At 47.5% G+C, this 26,648-nt stretch overlaps 1 protein-coding gene across 1 annotated transcript; it reads right to left on the bottom strand.

Annotated features, from left to right (window-relative positions):
* Positions 1 to 4,809: 4,809 nt before the first annotated feature.
* On the bottom strand, positions 4,810 to 26,542 carry LOC131915139 (death-associated protein kinase 2-like). The gene is made up of 6 exons (XM_059268148.1): positions 26,429 to 26,542; positions 23,287 to 23,439; positions 21,758 to 21,803; positions 9,342 to 9,431; positions 9,147 to 9,230; positions 4,810 to 5,007 (listed from the first exon to the last, which is right to left on the bottom strand). Exons 1-6 carry the CDS (start codon positions 26,470 to 26,472, stop codon positions 4,927 to 4,929), a joined length of 498 nt encoding a protein of 165 aa, XP_059124131.1. The 5' UTR covers positions 26,473 to 26,542; the 3' UTR covers positions 4,810 to 4,926.
* Between the last annotated feature and the right edge of the window lie 106 nt (positions 26,543 to 26,648).

The raw sequence follows: 26,648 nt of genomic DNA, 5'->3' as shown, positions 1-26,648 counted from the left end.
TGTCCCCGTCCTGGGGTACATCTCACTGTTTAAGACAAGCTTGCGGCCGGGCGGTGGTGGCACACGCCTTTAATCCCAGCACTCAGGAGGCAGAGCCAGGTGGATCTCTGTGAGTTCGAGGCCAGCCTGGACTACCAAGTGAGTTCCAGGAAAGGCGCAAAACTACACAGAGAAACCCTGTCTCGAAAAACCAAAAAAAAAAAAAAAAAAAAAGACAAGCTTGCAAGACTCGGTTGACAACACTGTGGCTAAGCAGATCATGTGCAGTGTTATTTGTTGTCTGACCAAAGAGCAAAAGGAGAATTTTCCAGAATATGATCTCTTATGGCTTGGTGGGGCTTCCCAGGGTTAGGCTGAGTGAGAGTTCGATTAGGTCTTTGGTTTATACCATTCAGGAAGGTCTGCCCTGCTTCCTCCTCACTAGGAAATGCACCCTCAGTTTCAAAGCCCACAGCTTGGTTATTGGAAAGGTCTGAGAAAGCCACGACCCGGGACCCAGCTGAGGAACACCAAGGCCTCATTTTGACTTCTGTCAGCCTGTAGGTCTCAAGAGCTTTCCTGTTTCCACTCCTTCCTGGGCTAGCTAAGGTCACAACCTTCTGGAAGAATGCAGGGTCAGCCAGCCCGTCTGCAATTTCCTCTCCCTGTGTGTGAAAGGAGATATGTCCAACTGTGAATACCCATCCTTGTGACTCAGCAGATGCAAATGTCCTCAGTCCCCTTCCCGGAACATCGAGCTTCCGAGGTTTGACGCGGTGGCTACAGCTGCTGGTGAGCCTGGACTCACAGGTATTTCTCCCTGGGTCTTCCAGGCTAGCACTCAAGTCAGTCATAGCCATAGCCATACCTATCTATACCAGTACTGGAGATTGAACCCAGTACACACTAGAAGAGTACCCTGCCATTGAGCTATGTCCCTAGCCCGTGTTTAAGGTATTTTTATGAACTGAATTGTGTTTACTTCCTCCTAAACTCATATCTAGAACTCTTAGTCACCTATATTTCAGAAAGTAACTATATTTAAAGATAAGGCCTTATAGGGATGAATAGATAAGATCAAGATATATATTATGGGCATTAATCCAGAATGACTGGTGACCTTGCTTTAAAAAAAAAAAAAAGACATAGACATCTACAGAAAGAAGACTGGGAGAAGGTGCCGAACCAAGACGCCTCCAAAGAAGCCACAGCTCTAAAGCTAAGGAAATCGATTTCTACTGTGTAAGTCATCACCCAGACTGAGGTATTTTGTTATGCCATTTCTCACTAACGTGGCACCACCAACAAAAACAAGGAAACAAAGTAGGGGTTCAGTGGTTGACTGCTTGTCTAGCCCATTCAAGGGCCCGGGCTCAATCTTCAGGACTGCAAAACCAAAACCAAAAAGCAGAACATGAACAACAGCCAGCGTCCGCCTCGTCCTCCCCCATGGAAGCTGCCCTGAAGTGAGGTTTACCTTGGATTTTTACTGAGGTCATCTAATTCTAAAACATAATGTTATTGTGTATAGATTTTGCACTAAAAAAAAAAAAAAAAGTACCATACTGTATGTGGTTCTCCAGGATTTTTTTTTTTCATTTACCACTTTTTTTTTTTTTCCAGGAAAAGTATTAAAGAATGTGAATGCGGGGTAGGCAATTCTGGGCTGAAATCCAGATCCCAAGCACTCCAGCTGGGAGAAGGAGGCAGAGTTCTTAACTCTGCAGAGGCTCGCCTCATCATCGTTCTAAATGGAGCTCATTTCCCTTACAAGGCTGTGAACAGGACTGCAGAAGAATGCTAGGCTGAAGCACAGGTCCCTGGAAATCACTGCTAGAGCTTTTGTTGTTACTGTTTTCTTTAACTGGGGATTGAATGGAAGATCATACAATCAAGTGTTTTCTAGATTAAGAGCTCCGGGTGTGAATTCTAGCCAGTGAGTGCAGGACTTAGGGAAATCAGGGTTCAGCTATCTGTTGTGAATTGCTGCTAATAGAGGCATCAGGGGGAGGGAGGCGACATCAAGGAGAGAAAAACTTGAAGGAAGCTCACCCGCTGTGCCTGTGCCTTTGAAATACCAATTAACCACTGTTCGAAGCTCTTCTACTGTTACAAGTCTCTAAGCCTGCTAAGATTTGCTGAGAATGGGACCTTCTCAACAGATGCCAAGCGAGATATTTCAGGGTTTGCAGCAATAGAACAGAATAGAACAATATGGGGCTGACATCAAACTGGGGTGGAGGGGTGGGGCAGATGGAAAGGAAATTCTCCAAGCCTGTCTTAGATGGTGTCCCTTCCAACGGCCCAGTTTTCACATGTACTAACTTTGGTTGTCCATGGAGCATGGGACTTGGATTTTCTTTCTAGACACCTCATGGTTCACTTGCTTATTTAGATGTGACCTTCTTTTGCTTCCCAAAGATGCTGGGTTTTTTTCGGTTTGTTTTGTTTTGTTGGCAAATAAATGAGCGGAAAAGGGAAGCGACTCTAAGATGTGGAGTCAGGGGAGAACGGTGAGGCTGACATTAAAACATCGTGCATACTAAAATATTTATGTGTGTGTTTGTGGGATATTAATGTGGCATCCAGCAAGCACACAGGCAGCCCTGCTCTAGGGCAGGCACCTCAGAGCTCTTCAAAAAACTTCTCTCACAGAATGTGGTTTTCCTCTCTGGTCATCTTCCCCTTTCGTCAGGGCACACTGTGGCCTCTCTCAGCCTGGAGGTGTCAGCTGGTCAATGCTCCCTGCTTGGAGCCAACAGAACAGACCTGGATCTCCTGGGCTTCTTATTCTCTTATTCAATTCACGCAGCCATCTGCCAGCAGGGAGAGGCCCTCCCCAGGACAACACCCTCTCTAATTTATGGCCTCTTATTCTTTCAACACACACACACTATTCTTTACACACACACACCTGCACTTCCTGGCTTATTTCCTGAGCTCAACTCAGTCACTCACCTCCTTCCAGACTTCCTTCTTTTCTTTCCAACACACTTCCCTTGGGCTTCCATGAGTCTTCTCAGGGACTCTGGACTTCTTATGGCCAGGAAAGCATGTAGAAATTTCCTTACTATATTTACTCACTTTTTTTTTTAATCTTCTTTTTTCCCTGTGGGTCCTTCTTTGCCCTCCTCTGTGTAGACTGTTAAAATGTCCTCTGCCTCCCTTGTCTGTGGCCGGCAGGTCTGCAGTTTGCTAGCACTGCTTTAACACAGTACCACAGACTAGACATCTTAAACAACAGAAACTTATTTTCTCACAAGAGAGGCTGGAGATAGATTCAGGATGGGTTGGTCTGGGTCCCCCCACTCCACCCTTTGGCATTTTGAGACAGGTTCTTGTTATGTAGCCCTGGCTATCCTGGAACTCAATGTGTAGACCAGGGTGGCTTCAAATTTGTAGCATGATCCCCCTGTCTCGCCCTCCCAAGCACTGGGATTACAGGCACACAGCGCCACATCTAGGGAACTCTCCCCTTAACTTGTAGAAGCCATTTTCCATGTTCTCACGTGGTCTTTCTTTTGTGTCTTAATCCCCTCTGCTTCCTCCTGCTCTTCCTTGTTACCCAGGCTGTCTCTAACTCTCGGGTTCAAGTACTCCTTCTGCCTCAGTGTCCCCAGTAGTTAGGACTTAAAGGTACACAGCACCACATATGGTAAATTGCCCCCATATTCCCAGTCTGAACTTGAACTCATGGCAATCCTCCTGCCTTAGCCTTCTGAGCGCTAGGATTACAGACATGAGCTACCATGCCCAGAGGAAATCTCCTTTTATTGTTATTTTTTTATGTGTGTGTGTGTGTATGAATGCTGGCATGTATGTACAGGTACCATGTGCCTGGTGTCTGTGGAGACCAGAATGCACTGGATCCCCTGGAACTGGAGTGACTGGTGGTTGTGAGCTGCCCCTTGTGGGTGCTGGGACTGGAACCTGGGTCCTTTGCAAAAGCAGAAATTACTCTTCACCAGTGAGCCATCTCTCCAGCCCCCGCTCTCCCCTTTTTATAAGGATATTAGTCATATCATATTAGGGCCTATCTTGATGACCTCATTTGATTTTCATGAGCTGCTTAGCACTCTGTCTCCAGCGACAGTGAGGGCTAGGACTTCAACTTGCGAATTTAGGAGAAGTACAAGCCAGCCCCCAAGAGGCAGGCGGCGCAGAGGTGGTGGAGGGGCCACGGCCTTCTGTGATGATGGTGGGCTGGGCACTTTTAAGGGGGGATGCGGAGAGCTCGCATCTTGTTGGCAAAAGAAGACTGTTCTCAATGTTCTGTCCATTTAGCAGCCAACCCTAGTGTTACCCAAGCCACGGGGTCTTGGGCTATAGGGAACCAGATGGAGATCGCTCCCAAAACAGCCAAGCATTAGATAAACAAGTTTAATAATAAAAATGAGAAAAGATTACAACACAGTAGGCTGGCGAGAGGCTGTTGTACAAAGTCTAATGCTGGACATCCTGACTCCTGTGAATCCTGGGAAGTCACAAGATTGGTCCTCTCACTCTAGAGAGTCTCTTCACTCACGTGTCCTGACAGGGTAGGCTTCTGTCTTCCCGATATGATTGCTGCCCAGGCTGGTACTGAACTCTGTCACCGAGTGAGGAAAGCTGCCTAAATTTGACCTTTAACCTGCGGTAAAAATGATACTCCTTTACAGCCGTTTCCTCAGTCCACACCCCATCTGGGCGTCTGAGGTTAGCAGACAGGTGAAAGCCGGTTTTCTGGAGCACTAAGAGCTTGGGGAATGCTGAAGACTCCCCAGCAGGAGACAGCCCCAGCTCCCAGGGTCTCCTGAAAGTTCTGAGTCCTGCAGACTTCTCTCTCTCTTGTAAAGTGCTCAGGAACACAGAACGTCTGGGTACTGGTGATAAGCAGGGTCCAAGAGCTTGCACAGAAGGAACACAAGGGACTTGGACCTCGCTGGCAGCCACTGACAACTGGGCCAGTTAGGAGGTGCTGCTCCTCCTCCGGGGGTGAAGGGCTTTCCTCCTGGCGATGTCCTCCTCTGTATCACTCTCGCAGTTCCTCTGGGGAGGAGAAAAAGAGGCCCAGAGCAGGGTGTCACAGCATGACATGAATGGAGCCCAAGTTCATATACTCAAGCAAGGGGCTTATAAGCTGGGGGAAGCGGGGGGTGGTGTCAAAGGGAAGCCCTTAGCTCTTCCACCCAGAGACCTCCGGCAGACAGGAGGGGGCTGGAAATGAGCCCAAACTAATTGTATTGAGACCTCCTTCTCAGGAGCCAGGAAAGCAGGAGGGGCATCCACAGAAAAATGGGTGCCTGAGGGGCCCAATTATAACAGTGAAAATGTCATCTGGTGCCATTTGTTGCCAGTGGCCATGTCAAAGGCAACTGATGTTCAAGGTGTCAGCCTACCAGGAGGAAACTGTCTGATGGGTCAACCTCAGACAGGCAAGGCCCCGAGACCCCAGACCCCAGAATGTCTTTTGCTTCTGCTGTGCCTTTAGATGTTTGCTGCTGCCATCTTCCTCTGGTGTCTGGCATGGTGTGAATGGGTGTGGGGAGATCCCCACTGCCTGTAATATAGTGTGTTTATCTCATGGAAACATCCATTCTAATCCGCATTTTTACCTGTGGATTATTATGAAGATGATTTCTTCCTAAGCTGTCCTGTCTAATTGATAATTATAATATTAGTTTGTACAGAGTTTTGATGAATAAAAATAAATACAAGAAAGTGTCACACAGCTAAAATACATGAGTTTCTATTGAGGAGCCGTATAGACTGTGGCTTAGGTTAATGATTAAGAAAAACGTCTGGGTCCCAGTTAGCCCAGCTAGCTTAAATTCTTTTAACCTTAATGTTGGGAGATATGTTCACAGGTTTTGGAGTGCATCACAGCTGGAACAAAGCTTTGAAAATAACTTAAAGTTAGATTAAGATGTTTTTGTCAAATAGCTTTGAGGTGAAAAACCCAAGAAGATAATGTAAAGTTTCTGAAAGGCACATAGTTGAGTGAGGAACTCTTTAAGGTCAGGGAACAAGAACAAAGCAGCCCAATTATCATTAGCTGACTCACCTTTCTTGCTAAGATTGGTTGATGACCATTAATTCCTTGTACCCATTTCTGCCCTCAATCCCCTGATGTAAAAAACTATTGATGGGTGGGAATGCACCCTAAAGATTTAAAGTAGAGCTGACTGATTCTTTTTCATATATAAAAGTTTAGGTTTATGATTCCTTTAAGATTCCTTATAAGATTACCTTTCAAGATAAGTAATAAAGTAATTGGCCCTTTCTTTGTAACCACAAAATGCAGCCTGCCAGTAAAAGACCTGACTAAGGAGAATACCTTGCTTGCCCACATAGTTAATCTATAACAAGTTGCTTGGGTATGAATGTATATGGGTTCTTGGGATAAATTGTTTTTCACCTGTAATATATAAAATGTTTAATTATGTAAGGATATGGAAAACATGCTGTTTTTTACTGTTTGTTTTGTATTCATTGTAATTATTCACTTGAAAAACAGAATGTAACCACCTTGTAATTCTTAAATTGCCTCAAAAACTTTGTTGGGGTATATAAGCTGTAGAAAAAAAAAGTATACAGTAGAAAGAACACAGAAGAACACAGAGAATAAAGAAGGAAACCATTGAGAGAGTGTATGAGTGTCTTTTTCCCTAGCCCCCTCAGATAAAAAAGTCATAGTAGAAGCCCTTTGAGCCCTCAGCTGCCTGGAGGCTAGTCCCCTAGGTGTGGATAATTTGTGCCTGTTGATAGTCAAGGCCACTTGAAAGGTGGTTTGTGGGACACTGGGTCTCCTGAGCTCAGCTTATGGGGAAGGGGTTGATTTTTCTGTAAGGTCCTCTGGCCAGCACTCCAGACCCTTGGCCTCAACGGGCTTCCACTGTGCCCTCAGCAAGCTTTACTGCAAAGCCTTTCAAAGGGAATGACTTCTGAGTTTCACTTCCATGAAAGTACAACCTGTCAGCCCCCCACACAGCTAAAGCAGAGCTAGAACAACTACCTGGAGGTTACAGTGTCTTTCCAGTCGGGGCCCACCAATCGAAGTGTTAAAACTGCGATGATTATTTTAAGGGGTTTCGTTTGTTCAAACTATGAAGCTTTATTTTATTTTGTCTGTGTGCCTGAGTGAATATATGTGAACCATATGCATGCAGATGCCCATGGGGGCCGGAAGATGGAGCTGGATCCCCTGGAATTGGAGCTAGAGGTAGTTGTGAGTCACTGCATCGGCACCAGGAACCAAACCTGGGTCTTCTGCAAGAGCAGAAGGTACTCTTAACTGCTGAAACATCTCTCCAGCTCCAGTTAATTCCAGTTATTAAAAGAATAATTCAGATTTAAATAAGCCCTCAAAATGTTTAATTTCTATGCTTCCTAAACAAAAGTTATTATCTTTCTAAAAAAATTTTAAAGAAGGTCCAATAGGAAAAAACATATAACATGTATGTGGGACCCAGCCTTTTTTTTTCCTATAGAATAAGCCATTGAGCAAGTGGCCCAAATGTCTGAATTTAAAAAAAAAAAAAAAAAAAAAAAAAGACTATGTTTTGTACCCGGAAAAAGTTAGGAAAGAAATTTAAACTCTTTACAGTCCTCCCTGTAACTATATGAAGACGAAAGGTCCAGGTTTAGTGGGAAAGGCATGCCTGCCCTCCTCCTGTCATACACCCCTCCAGGCAAGCCTGAGCCAGCTGGAAATCTGAGGGCAAGATCAGCTTTAGCCAAACACATCCTGAATCAAGTCTGACTGGGACAACAAAAATAACTCAAGCTTTGCTGAACAGCAACTTTTTCGTATGAGTCAGAGTCAAACAATAAAAAAGTAAGCTGGACAAAACCTCCTGTGACGAACAGGGATTCCCAGAGCGAGCAAAGTTGGCTCCCTTCACAGTCCATGAGGCTGGTGGCCAGAAGAGGGACTCAGGGTCGAAAAGCCACACAGGCCCCTGGTGCTACCAATTCTCAAGTTCTGGCGACGGTGGGAATAAACAAGAGCTCAGTCCGAAGAAGGATGACTCCTCAGGACATGTTGGGGCTGTGGGGAGTGAGGGATGAGCTGGCAGCCAGGGTGCGGGACTAGTGCTAAGCATCTTCAGTTTACACAGGGCCACTGCCTGGCAGCTGCTTTCCCGTCCCCTGCTGAGCAAAGAGTCACCTTTTCTCATAATTTATACCTTCTAGACACCCCTTGCTCTCTCCACTCAATGCGGAGGGAGAGGTTATCCCAGGGCACCCCTACCAACTGCAGTGTTAACACTGATGCCCATTTGAAGAACTACTTGGGGATTTTAAGCAGCAGTAACAATTGCTAACACACTGAGCACTTACCCACAGGCATTAAGGAAAGGACATCACTTAAGCCTAATCACTGTCCAACAAGGTAGGAACTATTATCATCCCCATTTTACAAATGATGACATTTTGGAACAGAGAAATTAAGTAACCTCTTGGAGGCCACACAGCAAGCAAGTAAGTGGCAGATCTGAATTCTGGAAGACAAGCTCTAGAAGCCACCCCCTTGATGAGTATATTCCATGATAAGCCTCTTGTTTTAAACATCCACTAAAGGGCCAGGGACGTAGCTCAATGGTATAGCATTTGCCTAGCATATTAAAGGCCCAGGGTTCAATTCTTAGTACTCCAAGAAAAAGTAAATAAACAAAGAAAAATAACAAGTAAACATATCGTCAAATGTTATTGATACAGACAGTCTAAAGCAAACTAGAAAGAACGATACAGAGGGGATAAAACACACATTCTAAAGACGAACTGGGGTTTGTCAGAAATGAACTTTTTGTGGTGGGGTAGTTTGGAATAGGGTCTCATGTCACCTAGGCTGGCCTGCACCCTTGCCTCCACCTCTCCAGTGTTGGATTATAGGTGTGCACCCTCAGACTCGGCCAGAATAAATTTTGGATGGTCTATGGGACTCATTTCCACAGTTCCCCGAGGGCTACTGGTCCTTGGGTAGGGGCTGGAGGGGTGGGGTGGAGTGGCAGCAGCAGTCCCTTAGACAGCCCATAGGAAAGGATGCCTGATGGTCCCTCAAACATATCCCTCTGCTGGTCTCCTGCAGCCTCCAGGGCAGAAGAGGCTGGAAACAGTTAATGTCCTCCTCCATCCACTCCCACAGTCCAGGAGTTGCCCAAGCCAAGGGCTCTGCACGTACTCACCAGGTCCTCGCTTGTCCTCAAGTGTACCTTCTTCATCAGGGAGCGAGTGAGGTGGTTGCACAAGGAGACGATGCTGAAGGAGAGCTGAGGGAAGAGAGAAGAGAACCACCAGGTAAATAAAATGTGCAGGGAGATCTGGAGAGAAGCAGGGAGCCCCCGCTAGGCCCCCGCCCTTCACCCCAAGCCCTGACGCACCTTCCACCGCCTGCGGACATACTGCTTCTTAAAGTTCTCCAGGTTGACCACGGACTCCCTGCGCACCATAGCTTGCTGGTTGTCCACCGGCTGAGAGAGAGAGAACGGCGTGGTGCTGTCAACTGAGTTCAAATGGCAGCTACCCACGTCCCCAAAGATCCTGGACTACACACCGTCCTCAGCCTGAATGTCGAATGTCGCCGTAAGGGTGATGTTACAAATGTCTCACTGCCCAGAAGATATCCTGGGTGTCCCTGAGCTATTATTACCACAGTGTAGTGCATGCATATACAGAGAGGGAGAGAGAGAGAGAGAGAGAGAGAGAGAGAGAGAGAGAGAGAGAGAGAGAGAGAGAGAGAAACTGAGACAGCAGGCAGACAGACAGGCAGAGACGTGATTGCCATCTCTAAGTGAAAAAGCTGGACGCAGAAGCCATCAGTATTACTTTGGGGAGAGGGTCACCCTACGGCAAGGAGGACTGGACGGACTCTGGTTTTGGTGAAATGCTTGCCTATTGGCAGACGTAGCACTGGTACTCCTCTAGTACTAAGAAATGGAAAGAAATGGGGGCTTTGACGGGGTGGGGGTGGGGTAGGGCGGGTCAAATGAGGACAGATGCACAGTCGTCTTTCACTATCGGGCAGTCACAACACAGCTTCAGTCTTTGACTGCAAAAAGCTCCCCACGACTTCTCTGAGCCTCTGCTGTCTCGCCTGTAATCTTGAGATGCATATGACAGGGCGGAATGAACCCATGGATGGGAAATACTTAATCCAGGACCACTCAGCAAGCAGCAATACACTGATTGTCGTTATCCTTCTCCATTTCCTTTTAAATGTCCCCCTTTTGTAAGATAGTAAAGTAAGGTTTTCCTAGCTGAAGAGAGGTTTTGGGGAGTCTGTGGACATCCTAAAATGGTTTGTTGATTTTAAGAGTGTAACCTGTATATGAATGGTCAGAGTAGCACCACTCTTTTAATGACATGTACTTATTCACCAGTGGGGGTGCGGCAGGTGTGCATGGAGGTCAGAGGACAACTTGCAGGAGCCGGTTCTCTACTTCTACCACGTGGGTCTCAGGAAGTGAACTCAGGCTTGGCAACAAGGGCCTTGACCTGCTGAGCCATCTCTCCGGCTCTGGCACCTTTCTTCAGAGTCTGTTTGGAGGTTCTAGCAGAAGAGCAGAACTACTCATATATCCTTGACAGAACAGTCCTCCCTACAGGGGAAGCCATCTTTGACCACGTACCTAGCTTTGGGAGACACGCACATGGAATACTGAGAGAGGAAAGGGACAGCCACCCCGTCAGCCAGATCAACTTCAGTGCAGCAACAGACATTACAGCCAGATCACCCTCACGTCCAGGGCAGCATTATTCTTAAGATCCAAAAAAGTGGAAACAACCGAAAGCCTATCAGCCGATGTCTGGATAAACAAAATGTGGCATATATCCATGCGATGTGACACTAATTAGTATTAATTATGAAAACAAGTGAAGTATTGGGCCATGGTAAACACGAATAAAGCTGGAAAATGTTCTAAGAGGAAAAAGCCAGACACAAAAGACTGACTCTGTGTGCTTCCATTTGTATAAAATGGCCGGAAGAGATTGATAAGTAGAGACAGGAAACAGATTAGGTTACTAGCTGGGGCCAGGAGAGAATGTGGAATGACTATGGAAGAATTCTTCCTGGGGCTGCAAAGAAGGCTCAGCAGTGAAGAGAGAGTGCACACTGCTCTTGCAAAGGATCTGACTCGATGCCCAGCACTCATGTCCAGCCGCTCTCAGCCACCTGCAGCTCCAGCTACAAGGGACCCAATGGCTCCGGCCACCTTAGGCACCTGACTCACATGTACCTTCCCCCCTCCACATACACATAATTAAAAATAAAACAAAGGGGGGTGGAGGAATGGCTCAGTGGTTAAGAGCAAATACTGCTCTTCCAGAGGCCCCGAGTTTGGTTCCCAGCACCCATGTTGAACAGCTCAGAATTGCCTGTAACTCCAGCTTCATGGGAAGCCAATGCCTTATGTGGGTTCTGGGAATACAACTCAGGTCCTTAGGAAAAGTAGCAAGTACCCTTATCTGCTGAGTCACCTCTCCAGCCTTAAAAATATGTTTTCCTTTTGGGTTAATAAAAATGTTCTGGGATTAGAAAGCGACAGTGGCTGTATGAACTTGTAAAAATATTAAGAACCACTGAATTGCACAGTTTATGATATATTGTTTATGGGAGTAAAAATGTGTGTGTGTGTGTGTGTGTGTGTGTGTGTGTGTGTGTGTGTCTAGGCAAGCAATGGTTCCAAGGACAGTTGATAGCTTCCATGGATTCTCAAGGGACCCTCTGGCCCCAAGGACAACCGTCCAGGATGATCCCTCAGGCCCATACGGCTGTTTGTTTCTGTTCTGACAGCCTGTGATGCTGTCATAGTTGAGAGCTACAGAAGGCAGCCTACAGGTTCTTCAGAGCTGGTCCTCCCTAACCACACTCAGAGCACAGTTCTGCTCTCATTCCCATCACGGCACCAGGCACCAGAAGGAAGCCAGTGTACACGACCATCCACACAGCTTTGGACTGGCATCTGGCAGGAGGCCCATTCCAGGACTACCTCAGCCCATACTCCCAAATATCTCAAAGCCTAACTCAGACATCTTTCAGGAAATATTGCCGACTCTGATATCACTAGAGCCTCGTGTGCTCTTTTATTGTGTGTGGAACCTGATGATGTCAACTTGGCAGTCGGGGGAGCAACCTGAGGACACTGGGATTTGCTTGTGACCTTGTCTATACCCCAAGCCATTCCTCCCTCCTCCCTCCTCCCCAAGGCAACGGTGCTCCCGCTTACCAGTTGCATCGTTGAATTGATTCCCTGAGCTATTGACAGGACAAACTGCAATGAAATTCCAGGTCCAGGCCAACAAGATGACTCAGTGGGTAAAGGTGCTTGCTGCCAAGCCTGATGACCTGAGTTCAATCCCAGGTTTCATGTGACAAAAACTGTCCTCTGATCTCCACACATGGGCCATGGGGCACTTGCATGCGCGTGCGGACACACACACACACACACACACACACACACACACACACACACCCCAAATAAATATAATAAAGAAATCCTAAACCTGGGATCTGCTCACACCTACCAATTGGAGGCCCAGGGCACTTTGCTCAGCTATCATACTACCATTTAGAGGTGCAATTCACTCAGCCATAAATGACCTTTGAGCCTAATCCTGATAGGGTGTATTTGTTTCTCATAAGGAAATTTGAACCAGTAGATCAGCAGACTCAGGGAAAGAAGGGACTTCTTATGTACTTACTGATGGGTTTCCTCACCTAGAAGAGAAACGACTCATTCCCACCTCTTCCCCCTGCCCCCATAGCTGGAGAGACAACACAGAGGCCAGGGAAATCCTATTAAGGAAAATCCCACTTCCTACAGGCTCAGAAAAGTCACTCATTGAGCAGAGAGGCCCACATGAAATGTCATGCGGACCTACTCCCAGGCCCATCAACAGGAGGTGACAATTACTTCTGGGCCACTCTATATGCTACACACAGCCACATGAGTTCCAAGGAAGAGGCCACCTAAGCCATGAATCTGTCAGGCTAGCCTTTCCTCATTAATGGGTTCTTGGTTGCTAAGAGTCTCTAAAAGGCTGATGCTGTCATCTCAGCCTGGAAAGTCAGAGACATAAATTCTACAGTGAGACTTGTCCCGGGAAGGAATGTGGCATTGTTTCTGTTGAACTGGGGCTGTGTCTGCCTCCCTGATCCTTCCTCTTCAGATAGACAGTGAGTGCCCATCTTCCAGTTACGGCCTATCACTGACACCAGGGAGCCCAGGCGTTTCTGACCAGGATCCTAGGAATGTCTGTCTAGTGTCTGCAAAAAAGGTCAGGAAGGGAGGTGGGAAAACAGAAAGCTGTGGCTGGGGTCAGGCTTTGTTTACACAGATGCAAATGTCCTTGACACAGCCCAGGGGTGTGTCCCTAGGGTCTAAAATGACTTCCACAGGGCAGGGAGAGGAAGCAGCAGCAGCAGCCACCCCCAAGACATGTGAAAGGAACTGTGGCACCCTCTCCAGTGACTTTTCTCTAAATACCAGGCTTTCCGCGGGTGCTGCAAATAGACTAGCTCTTCCAGCCTCCGTCCGTGCCATCCTGACAGCCCCACACTCCGCAGAAAGGCAGGAGCAGACATTTCTCGATCCTGCCCCGGACTGCCACTCTGGGCCTGGCAGACTTCCCTTCTCTCAGTCAAGTCTCTTCCAGGGGACCCCTCTTCCCCTCCCTGTGCTGGCTGGAGCTTGGGCCCTGCTGGCAAATACTTGTTTTCCCAAGAAGATGCAGGTGAAAATTGTGTGGGTGTCTCTGCCTCCTCCTGCCTGGGTATGGTGAGCAGAAAGGCTGGGTGCCCCAGAGCTGACCCTGCAGTGATCAGCCAATGGGAGGAGGTGAAGAGGTTCCTCTCTGTGCTTGGCCTAGCCTCATCTTCCTGTTAGGTTTCAGCACAGACACATGGACATTAGTTTAATCCTCTTTGCCAGACTTTCTGTTTTCTGAGCAATTTTTTTTCCAAGAAAAAACTTTCCAAAACTCTCCTTCCTGTGTCCTGAAGAGAATTGAAAGGCATCAGCTAAAGGCCATGAGGGAATTGTGCTTGGGTCCTGATATGAACAAACCAACTGAACGTCCCAGATACCCTGGCCGTGGGAGGAGGGTGTAAGTTTACAAAGGGACAGCAGAATGACGACGACACAATAATGATACAGAAAAGACAACTCAGCCAGGAAAGGCTCGCCTCACAAGCATGAGGACTTGAGTTCAACCCCCCAGAACCCACATAAAATTCTGGGCACAGTCACATGCACTTGTAACTCTAGTAACAGAGAGGGGAGGAGGGGATAGGTGGATCCCTGGAAGCCCAAAGGCCACCTAGCCCGGCCTTCTTGGTGAGGTTCCAGGAGAATGAGAGACTTGGTCTCAAACGAAAAGTGGAAGGCACCTGAGGAAGGTCCTGCCAGGCTTGGTGGCACACATCCATAACCACAGCACTTGGTAGGCTGAGGCAGGAGGATTGTGAATTTGAGGCCAGGCTGGACTAAACAGCAAGATGTCTCAAAAGGGGGAGGGGGGACTTAGGAGTTGAATACATTTAAAGTTTGTTTTAAAGTATTTGAAATGCTTCAAAAGAAGCAAGAGTAGGAGATGAACCACTGCCCTGGACTTGACCCCTGCTGAAACAGGGTGCGACACACAGAATTCACCGCACCATTCCTCCATACTTCTGTGTAGGTTTTGGAATTTTCCCTTTATAATGTTACAGACAAAAACTTCTTACTCTCTGTAACTACCCCTGTTGCTCAACAATTCCAAGCTCCTGATCCAATCTGCGCTCAGCCCTCCAGATCCTGCCCCGGACCTTCTTCCTACCAACACGAGAGGGGCCAGGTATCTCCAGGATGAGGCAGCTGCCCAAGACCTCCACAGCGCTCTGTTCTCTTCATGCCCTGCCTCCACCAGAACTCAGCTCTGCTGTCTTATACCTCTAACTCAGTGGTTCTCAACCTGGGAGTCATGACCCCTGTGGGAGTCAAACGACCCCTTCACAGGGGTCACCTAAGACCATTGGAAAACAGATATTACATTACAATTAATAACAGTAGCAAAATTACAGTTATGAAGTAGCAATGAAAATTTTATGATTGGGGGTCTGCAGCATGAGGAACTGTATTGAAGGGTCGAAGCGTCAGAAAGGTTGAGAACACTGCTCTAAACGATTGCTTACCAAGTCTTTCCCACCTCCCAACTGACTGGATCCCATTGGCTTGATACCCAGTCTTTTTTCCACTTTGAGGTAGCTTTTAAAAATGTTTATTAGCATATAATCATTATATTTAATAAATGGTTTCATTATGCATTTTCATACATGCACATAATGTATTTCAATCATATTTTTTCCTCTCTCACACTCACACACACACACACACACACACACACACACACGCACACCATTAATCCTTCTCATTTCTCCTCCACTCTTGTACTAATTCTCTTCCTCTTTGTAACTAGTGCCTCTTCTACTTTCAAGTCGTGTGTGTGTGTGTGTGTGTGTGTGTGTGTGTGTGCGTGCGTGCGCGTGTGTGTGTCCCAAGTCAGCACAGCGCTTATTGCACAAACATGAGCACCTGACTCTGATCCCCCAAATCCATGTAAAAAGGCAGACATGGTAGAATGTACTCATGCTCCCAGTGCTTTGGAGGCCAAAAGAGGCAGATCCCTGGGGCTCAATGGCTTAGCTAACCTTGTCGATGTGGTCCCAGTGAGACCCCATCTCAAAAACAAGGTAGATGAGCTAGGCATGGTAGCACACACCTTTAATCCCAACATTGAGTAGGCGGAGACAGGTAGATCTCTGTTATAGGCCAGCTTGGTCTTCATAGTAAATTCTAGGCCAGCCAGGGCTATACAGTGAGACTCTCTATCAAAAATAAACTGGTAGTTTGAAAGAAAATGGCCCCCAAAGAGAGTGGCACTATTGGGGGTGTGGTTTTTGGAGTGGGTGTGGCCTTGTTGGAGGAAGTGTATCACTGTGGAGGCGGGTTTTGAGGTCTCATATATGTCTCAAGCCATACCCAGTGTTTCAATTCACTTCTTGCCTGCAAGATGTAGAACTCTCAGCTACCTCTCCAGTACCATGTCTGCCTGCACGCCGCCGTACTCCCAGATGCCAAGCTTCCCATGATGACAATGGACTACACCTCTGAAACTGTAAGCTGCCACCTCAGTTAAATGTTTTCCTTCATAAGACTTGCCTTGGTCACAGCAACAGAAACCCTAAGACATAAACCAAGGAAGACGTCTCCAGAGGAAAAACAAGGTTGGCCACTGGCTTCCACAAGCACACACATATGGATAAAATGTGTACACCTGTCCACATATGTGCACCCCATATATAAATATATCCTCCCTGAATGCAAAAGCTTCCATGGTGGCAGTGGCTCATGGAGCAGTGTGCCGCTCCCAAGCCTCCTTCCTCTAGGTCCCAGTGAAACACTCCACTCCCCCCACACACCCTCCTGCCATGACAGTCCTGTGCTCCAGGTGGCTATTCAAATACCAGCTGTGAGCTCGTAAGGAGCGAACAGGTCCACTGGCTGCCCTCATTTCCTGGGCCTCCTCAGACGCCCCTTTGCATCATGTGATACCTCAGGAGAAAGGAGCTTGTCTGGCAGGTGACACAGGAAAGTCACACAGTCTTCTCTAACTTCCCTGACAGTCTCAGGGTGCTTCTCTCAGTTCACTTTGTCTTTGTACAGTTAAGGGTCTGGTTATAAAACATCTAAAGGAGACCCTGTCACTAGGGACTGGCCGTGAACACAGAGGACAGTTTCACTGTGGGGAAGGAAACCACTTATGGCTCAGAGCCAGCTCAGAGGCTGACAGCCACATGACTTTGGATAAGTGCTGCCCTGTAAACTGCTATAATGGGGAGAGGATTGGGTAGTTTACCTCTGAGGACCCTCTCAGTGTGAACAGAGTAGCTGATTCCACAAACCCAAGAAAACCAGCTCTGCCTTCCTTCCCCGTCCTCCCTAATCAAGTCAACACTTAAATCTTCTTGCATTTACTTTGGCCTTCAAAGATGGTTCATTGAGCATCTTTCCATCCATGGCCTTCTTCTTCTTCTTCGGAAACCAGATGTAGAGGTCAAGGTATGTTGATGCAATCAAAAGGACCTTTAATATTCATAGTGTCTTGTACCAAACAAGTATGCAACATTCCATGACGGGGCATATAGGACTTTAAAACAATTGTAGAGTCATGTGTCTTTAGGGGAAGGCACAGTGTTCTGTAATCTTTCCTTGGTTCCAGGATGTGCAATGTCAGACCTCAGACATCAGTAGTACTGATCAATGTGGCATCTCATTACCGTGGGCCTGGACTGAAGCAGGTCACCGGGAGAAAAGACTGCACAGCTCTGGGGAGCCAGGTAGGGTCCCCCTGCCCTCGACTGTGGGGTACAGCAGTCCCTGCTTAAGGTTCTTCTGATGCACACTGAGGTGGTCCAATCCCAGAGTAATGGTGCAAAGGCCTTCTGCTCTGAGTTTTTCCTCTCCACCCAGGGTCCAAGTGCAGCTGGGTGTGTTTCCAGCTCTCCCTTCTGCACGGTGACACTGTCTCTCGGTCGCCTTCTCATTGTGTAGTACCTCCTAGAAGATTGCCCTTGACGGGATTTTTTTTTTCTTTCTTAATTGTCCATAAAATGATCACACATCATGCATTGTGGTTTCTTATATTTGATTAAAATAATTTTGATTACAGTTATTAAATATATGTGATATATGATCCAGCTTGCATATATATTTCTAAAGACTGGCTTTATTAGATCAAGATCTAGTCTGCGCTACCCACTGAGAATTTCTCCCAGGACCCATTAGTTGTTTCTGTGACCCTGGGAACAAAGGCAGAACTCCTCAACAAGCCAAAGTCCCACTGGTTCTGCTCATCCTCAGCTATCTCTACACTCTATAACTCCCATTCTCTCTCCCTCAGTTTTCCTTCCATTCCCTCTCACCACAGAACACTGACATGATGGCCCCATGGGGGACACCTCTCTCCTCAGTTTCCTTAGCTGACCACAGCCCCAGTGTCCTCCATACATGGCTGCCTCCCCCGGGCAGATCAACTCAACTCTGTCTGTGTCTGTCTGTCTGTCTGTCTGTCTGTCTCACTGTAGGCCTTGCAGTGCTGCCTACTTTTCTTTCACAACATGGGAACCAGCTGTAGTTCTGTAGTTATAGAATTCTTGATTAATGCTAGAAACTATCACTCAACTGAGAACTCCAGGGAAGCAGAAAACCAGCTTGATATTACTTGACACCACATCCCTGGACTCAAGTAAACTATTTGGAAACTGGCAGGTGCCTGCTAACTATGTCTGAATGGAAGGATGAACTTGGGTATCACTTAAGCAGAGCGTAAGTTCCTAGAGTCCAAGCAGTTAAGGGAGTCAGAAGGAGCTACGGAATCATCAGAAGGCTCCCACTTTTATCACTAACGTTATGATGACCCAGGACAAGTCACATTCTTTGTTTTCTCACTAACCTGAGAATGATATTTAATAAAAATACTATGGGTGTTTTGCAAGGCTGTTGGAGGTACTTGAAACAATACAGTTTGTCCCCAGTCCCAAGCTTCTAGCATCATGTGGGGTTCAGGGTCCATATTCTATGTGCTGTCTGCATGGATGTACTGATGGGCCTTCCTCCTAGGAGAGGGAGATGACATCACACAAACCTCCTTATGCTCAAAGTTTTGGTGCTAGAAGAGACCAATGAGCCTTGTGCTTCCCAAAGCTCTCTGAGGTTTCCCACACTTCAGGGCCCACTGGCCTAGAAGACATGAATAAATTCTTCCTTGTTGTGTGCCTCTTGTCTTCATTTTCAATGTAAAGTTGACCCCTTACCTCCGGGATCAGTACTTTAATATTAAGGTGGATATTTATAGCTAAGCATCATGAAACTTCTTCCATAACTCGCCTCAAACATGGGCACCTGGGTTTCCAACAGGTTATGAATGATCCTAACTCATTCTCCTTCTCTGAGTCAATTTCTTCCTTGGCTACAGAGAAATGAATAGTAAAAAATACTGTCACTCATCTTCTCGGCTCACAGAGCTGCACCCCACCCCAAGACAGGGTCCCATATATCCCAGGCTGGCCTTTAACTCAAACACAATACAAAGCTAGAAATAACTCTAATTTTCCAATCCTCTGACTCCTCCTCTTAAGTACCAGATAGAGGTGTGCATCACCAAGCTCGGTTTATACTATGCTGGGGATTCAACCCAGGATTCTGCAGATGCTAGGCAAGCACTCTGGAAACTGAGCTATATCCCAGCCTCTTATTTCACAGAGTTCTTTACGAATCCAATAAGGTCACAGACATAAAGACTTGATGAGTAAGAAGGCAATTTAAGAGAAAGTTAATATTTTCTCTGTATATTTTAAAATCCCGACTCTGTAACAGGAGAGCAACCTGCCGACTAAGTTATTCTTAGTTATGTCGATCACTGCCCAAGATCTGCACTCAAGGCATGCAGACGGAACCTGAGAGGTGAGCCAATCCATCATCATTACTCAGTTATCAAGTACCTCCTGGGGGCTGGCAGATACCCCCTGGAGAAAGGCATGCTGAGGGGATATATTTTCTAATTGTTTTCACAGCCCAGCTGCTGTGTCAGCACCTTCTCAGAAAACCAGGCTGGTGAGGGAGTGCAGAGTAAATCACTAACTAGCACCTCAGTAGCTGGGAAACTCTGGAGGGAGCAGAAGGATGCACATATACTCTGCAGGATAATTCTGGTGGGATGCCCCAGGAGAGTAGAAGACAGCATGCTTCTGCAAAGCACTGGGAACGCACTACTGACTAGACTCGGGTGCTCAGAGCTTCAAGCTGGCCAGGACTTCCTCCGTGTGCGATCTCTGGAGCAGCTCCGACAGGGACTCACTGGTGTCCTGGTGGAACACGGAGCCCAGACCGCAACCATCTGTGTTCCGGCTCTCCAGCTGGGAGCTGCCCACCAGTTCCTGCATCCACTGCATATCTGCCGAGAGTTGCTGCCTCAGAGCCTCAAACTGCACCTGCAGATGGTCTAGCTTCCTGGCCATGCCTCCAAGGCTGGCCCCTGCGGTCCGGATGTCTTCTCTCAGGAGCTTCTTCAGGGACTCCACCTTACGGAACTCATACTTGAGCTGGGACAGGTTATGGCGGGCATTCTCATTCTCCTCTCGGTACCAAGCCTCCTTCTCGTTGTAGATAGCGACCAAGGCCTCCACATCATCCTGCAGGGTGTCATGGGCTCCCGCTAGGGCATGGCATCCCTTGTCCACCCGAGCCACATCCTCTACCACATGGGCAAAGCGCTCAAAGTTGACGTAAGTGTTGTTGGGGGGCATGCTTGAGTGGCATTTGAGGGTATACTCTCTCAGGCGTTTGGTCTTCAGCTGGGCAGGCTGTGTCTTCCACTGCTCAGGGGCTCTGGCTTCTGCTTTTGACTAGTAGGTGTTCAGACAGAAGAACCAGAATATTAACATGATATGTGCTCCACAGGGCAGTCCACACTGCAGGCGGAAGGCACACACATGGCCTCTTTGGCATTCACTGCTCGGGTCAAGACATGGTAAGGAGAACCAGGGTGAGGCTAGCACCGCTCCCCCAACAAGACCATAAGAGACGTTAAGGAATGTGGGGGTGCCGCCTGCATGCTTACTTCAGGGCAAAGGGTTCCATGGCCATTAGAGAGGGTTACCACATACATAGAATTTCATAGTAGCTCGCACACACAAGCAGGCTGCAGCTAGGGCTCTGCAGACATCCACTCAAGGGCTGAAACATGCAGGCTACGGCAGGCAGAGGAAGGCAGGCTGAAGATATCTGCCTTTCAGGACACGGCAGCCTGGGCAAAAGCCAGCACGCTCAGCAGGAAGGAGCCCAAGAAGCTCTCTGGCTTTGGGCTCTGGGCACATCCCAACTTGGAAGGTTATTGGCCTTCCCCATCCTCCAGGGAGTAAAGGAATTTATCATCCACAGCCCTCTACCCTTCTTATCTACACTTGGATCATTTTTTGTGGGCCTTCTCTGTGAACAATGAAGGTAGTCCGAGGAGTATTCAGCTAGTCAGCCCACAGAGCCAGGGCTGGAGCCTTGTTCTGAGTCCCTCTATCACTCCCAACGTGCTTTTCATGCCAAACTCCAAGACTGTGAAAACCAGTGGGCCCCCCACTGCAGGCGGGTTATGGGGATTCATTTTATACCCTGACCCTCCTACAGGGAATCGAACTGTCCTAACATCTGGCTTCTCTCCCCCATCAGGTCTCTGTCTCAGGACCCAATCCCTGAGGCCACACAGTGCCTAAAGAAGCTACATGACAGACTTGCATTTCATCCTGTAGTGAGAGCCCAGAAGGCAGAAAAAGAAATGTACCCGATCACAGAGCCAAGGTTTTAGTGGCCAGAGATTCTGGCTACAACATGACCTCCAACAAAGAACATTTTGTAAGCTGGCCTCTGAAGGAAAAGTGTCTTAGCTGAGGTCTGTGATAGTTCCATTGGCTCTCTGAACCCATAAAATACAAACTTTAGGTAGCATAAGCCTATTTTATTTATTTTTGTTGGTTTGTTTTTGTGGCGCTCTGGTGGAACTCACAGCCTCATGCAAGCAGGGCAAGCACTCCAGTACTGAGCCAGTATGACCCCATTGAACAAGCACAGGCCTCTTGAGGACCCTTGACCAGTGCCCGAGATCAAGCACAGGCCTCTTAACAGCCGTTTGTACTTGACTGCCACAGCCAGCTCTGGGGGCAGAAGGCAGACCTCCTGCTCACTGGAATTCATTCCCATGCCCTTACCATGATCCAGGGATGTCTGAGAGCCTCTTGGATGGTCAGCCGTTTCCTGCAACGAGGACGAGGAAACAGAAATTCCATGAGGACAACTGATGGGAGGGAGCAGTGGTCCGTGTCTTACCTTTTTACATTCTTTGGCTGTACATCAAGGCAGTACAGCCGCGGACAGGGCCGAAAACTGGCTGCGTTTCCAATACTCTAGGGAAAGTGGGCCAGGCAGAAACCTCAATAGAGACACCTTACCACCCAATCCCTCAACTTCAGTTCCTGAAGTTGAAGGGCCTAACTGCCACCCTCTGTTGAGCTTCCAGACTCCTCTGAAGGGCAGCTCTGCGGTGCCAAACGCTCTTGTGTTTGGCTCCTAGGCATCTCCTCTGTCCTTGATCGCTCTACATACAGGGAGGTACTCCAACCCCAGCACTGCCCTACACAGGGAGACCAGGGCTTCTGCACATCACAGGACCCCATTCTGGTTCTCTCTGAAATCTGTGAAAATCAGAGGACATATATATGGCCCTGTCCCCTGCCCATCCAGGCCTTTCTCTGATGCTCACACAGAAAAGTCACAGTGTGTGTTCCCCAAAATATTGTGCATCCTAATAAACTTATCTGGAGTCAGAGAACAGAACAGCCACTAGACGTAGAAGCCAGAAAATGGTGGCACACACACCTTTAATCCTAGCATTCCAAAGGCAGAGATCCAGTTGGATCTCTGAGTTCAAAGCCACACTGGAAACAGCCAGGCATGGTGACACACATCTTTAATCCCAGGAAGTGATGGCAGGAAGTAAAAAGGTATATAAGGTGTGAGGACCAGGAACTAGAGCCTGGTTAAGCTTTTAGGCTTTTAGCAGCAGTTCAGCTGAGATTCATTCAGATGAGGTCTCAGAGGCTTCCAGTTTGAGGCAACGGGACCGGCTGAGAAGTTGTCAAGGTGAGGTTAGCTGTGGCCTGTTCTGTCTCTCTGATCTTCCAGCATTCACCCCAATACCTGGCTCTGGGTTTGATTTTATTAATAAGAACTTTTAAGATTTGCGCTACATCACAGCTCTCTACACAGTTTCTTGCCCATCCCCCTTCTTTGGCCATATAGCCATGAGACTCAACCTGGGCTCTGACGCAGGGGTAGGATTAATATGTCTCATCTCTCCCAATATCCTGGCCTCTCTGGGTCTGTCTGCCTCCACTCTCAACTTGAACAGGCCTCAAAATGCTCATTGTTTATCTTTCAAATCAGAGTCCTGCATCCATATGTGGAAGACTGCACACAATAACCCTTGGTTTCCAAATACACATGCATGCAAGCACGTACATGTGTATGCTCCTGGAGACAGAGTCATTTGTATGCTGGCAGGAGGAGATGAAGGCAAAGACCGAAATGACAAGATAAATGTCAAGTCATGGCCAGTGACACTTCTCAGCACCTGACCAGACTGGGCTACATGGCCCAGATGACCAAGCGAGGCAGACTTTGGAAGGCAATAGGAGAGGATGAGTACCGGAGAAACCACAGTCTTTCTTTATCCTCTTACCGGGTCTCTTTCACAAGAAGCTTCCGAATGAAGTCCTTGGCCAGTTCGCTTGTCTGGCTGAAGAACTCCTCATCAAAGTCGTAACTCACAGCTGTGATGTTTGCCAGTGTTTCTTGCTTCGTGTCTCCCAGGAAGGGGGACGCTCCACTTAGTCTGAGTACAACAGAGAAAGACCCATGTAACAGAGGGAAGGGAGAGAGACATTGGAGTAACAGACTCAGGGAACCCTGGCCTGCTCTCTCCAGGTAACCAAACAATAGACTTTTCAGTGCGGTCCAACTCAATTCACTTTCTGGACCTCCGACTGAGTACCTGACCCAGGGAGACTGTGTTTAATGGACTCAGAAGCTAAAAGAAGAGACAGCAGTCCCCGGCAGAACAAAGTAAAATATAATAAGGGGCCAGACAAAGAAGTTGGGGAGCACAGGGAAGTGGGGGGCAGCATCACAGGGTGGTTGAAGTTTGCACTGACTCTATCTTAAAGAATGAACAGGCTGTCAACCATCAGAGAAGCTCTAGAAAGAACTTCCAGACTGAGGGAGCAGCTAGAGCACAGCTTGAGAGGCACAGAAGTTGTACAAGATTTCATCCCCATAGGGCTTGACAAGGGTATATCATACAAGGACCCCCTGAAGCACCAGCTCGTGATTTGACTTCCCCTTGAGCACCGGGCACCTCTACCCAGACACACCCTTGATATGCACAAACCCCATGCACGCACTGCCTACCTGGATTAACCACATCATGCTGGAAAGAGCAGTCACCCTGCACTTTATTTCTACTCCTTCACCACATCTCACCTGGCTGAAATGTCTCTATTCACCAGACAGCCCTTGGCAGTCACTCCTGTCCCCATTGCTGCTTTCTTAGCCCGGGGAACAGCAAGGCCAGCCTGAGCTACATAGAGAAAGTCTGTCTCAAAAGACCAAGGGAAGGCTAAGGCATGATGGTGCACACCTTTAATCCCTGCACTTGGAAGGCAGAGGCAGGGGAAGGATCTCTATGAATTTGAAACTAGGGTAATCTACATAGAGTGTCTAGGCCAGGCAGAACTACACAGTGAGACCCCCATCTCAAAAAAAGTCAATAAATGTGGATGTATCTCAGGGGTAGAGTGCTTGCCTAGCATGTACAAGATCTTTGGGGTCAATCCTGAGTACCACAAGAAACAGATAAACTGCCTTCTGTAACCCTGATCCATACTAGTGGCTGTAGAATTAATGGTCATTATTTCTGTCATTGATAAAATACAAATAACTCTCTATGAGTCCTAGGTTCCGTTTCCATAAGACCAGAAATTGGTCTGTATCACATGTGCTGTGTCCTCGCCCACCTCTTTACTATCCAGGGAGTTGATCCCAGTTCAAATATATCTGTCTGTCTGTCTGTCTGTCTACCTACCTACCTACCTACCTACCTACCTACCTACCTACCTACCTACCTTCTACAATTCCAGCCTCTCCCTCTGGGTTTCATAGACGTGTGCTCAAACCTCCAATGTAACCATGCTCCCATAGGGTGATACTAGCTGTAGGGTGTATCTCCCACAGACACAGAGCCCAGGACAAGAAAATCCAACCCTCCTCCATGTCAGGATCCTGAGTTCCTGACCCTGTGCTTCTGATAAAACAGGTTTTCAATTAAGCTATATCAGTCAGGCCTGGTCACATGGGGCCTATAATCCCAGCTCTTGGGGAAGCTGATGCAGAAATATCATTAGTTCAAGGCCTGCCTGGGCAATTTGGTCTCTATCTCAAAAGAAAAAAAATTAAGAGGTTCCAGGGATATAATTCAGTGGTAGCACATTTGCCTAGTTACGTTCAATTACTCTAGCTAGGTTCAATTCCTAGTACCACAAAAATAAATAAATAAATAAATAAATGAGTAAAGCCAGAGCTACACAGTAAAACAAAAGAAAAATAATATAAAATAAAATAAATAATCAAGTTCAAGGAGTCATAAGAAGACTATATGGCCTGTAGAATTCTTTAATAGTTCAATGTGAAAAACTAGAATTCTAAAGACACCCAAGATTTAAGAAGCAATGGGCGACTTCCCTGGCTCTGGAATTACAGAGGAAGGCTCCTTGGCCTTCGGGCTGCAGCAGAGCCAGCTGGGGCCATGGCTCTCCCCTAGTGATTCTAACTGAATGGATCTCCGGCCACTGGAGGTATTAAGAGATCTCCTGTGCAGCCAGGGTTGAGGGCTTCAGCTGCAGCTGGGGGAGTCAGTGTGGCTGTACAGAGCTCCCAGCTTATGCTGCTGAGAACAATCGTTCACCTGTGGAACACTGGCCCTGGCTATGGGCTTTTACCCTGAAAATGCCATGAAAATAGTATTTTCTATGTGGGCTGTGAGAGGGTAGCCACTGGGAACCAGCGAGGGGCTGAGTATCTACTAGCCAACTCTGTGTGCCAAAGCAGTGCCTATGAAACTTGTGCAAGTGGCTTATTCCCACCCACCCCACTTCCTGTGGCAGGAAGTCCGTGATTCCTAATTTTTAGATAAGAAAAACAGGTCTAAAGGTTAAGTACCTGCCCATGGCCACAAAAATGAAAGAGACAGTGCTAGTATCCTGTCCCACATGAGGCCTAGTCCAATAAATAAATAGATAGATAGATAGATAGATAGATAGATAGATAGATAGATAGATAGATAGATAAATAGATAGATAAATAGATAAATAAATAAATAAATCACACAAAACCACATACGCAGAAACTGTGACTTAAGTCACAGGGGACAAGAAAGGGGGAAAGAAAGGAGGAGGAAAGGGGATGTGAGAGGGAGGAAAAAGGACCTAGGGATGAGAAGAGAGAAAAGAGGAGGGAGATGGGGCAGGTGTAGGCGCCTTCATGGCTGTCACAAGGATTCTGGCGAAGTAACAGTCTTACAGTGAGCATATACAGTCTGCGGAAGGCTGAGCTGAGCAGCCCTAGCTTGCCACAAAGGAATTTAGAAGTGAGCTGTGTAGGAGGGAGGGCTGCTCTCCCAGACTCCTAGCCCTGCTCAAATGTATGAAGTGGAGCTCCGAGCTCAGCCTCAGGTGCTCTGTGCACTTGACACATCTACTGATGTCCCCCTGCCCCCCTCATTCCTCCTGAGCTAAGCAGGTCTGCACCCCAAGGCTGGAGATACTCACAGGATGTAGGTGATGACGCCAATGCTCCTGCAAAGGAGAGTCATGTCAGAGCTGTGTGGCTTCCAACCTCAAACCCCCAAGGCAGTCACCACACAGGGTCGAGAAGTCACTTCCTTCCCAGGTGGCCCCTGAATGCCATTTCAAGCCCCATCCCTCCTACCCGACTCTGCAACAGACCCGAATGCAATTAGATTCTTCACTTTCTGAACATGGAATCAAG

Source organism: Peromyscus eremicus, chromosome 7, assembly GCF_949786415.1.
Source record: "Peromyscus eremicus chromosome 7, PerEre_H2_v1, whole genome shotgun sequence".
NCBI lineage: Eukaryota > Metazoa > Chordata > Mammalia > Rodentia > Cricetidae > Peromyscus > Peromyscus eremicus.
This window is presented reverse-complemented; position numbering and strand designations above follow the sequence as displayed.

Coding starts and splice junctions, on each gene's coding strand:
- LOC131915139 (XM_059268148.1), bottom strand. CDS start 26,472: ATGACTCTCCTTTGCAGGAGCATTGGCGTCATCACCTACATCCT. Junction 23,440..26,428: donor GGCGTCATCACCTACATCCT/GTGAGTATCTCC, acceptor TGTTGTACTCAG/ACTAAGTGGAGCGTCCCCCT. Junction 9,432..21,757: donor TCAGACATCCCTGGATCATG/GTAAGGGCATGG, acceptor TCTCTCTCTCAG/CCGGTGGACAACCAGCAAGC.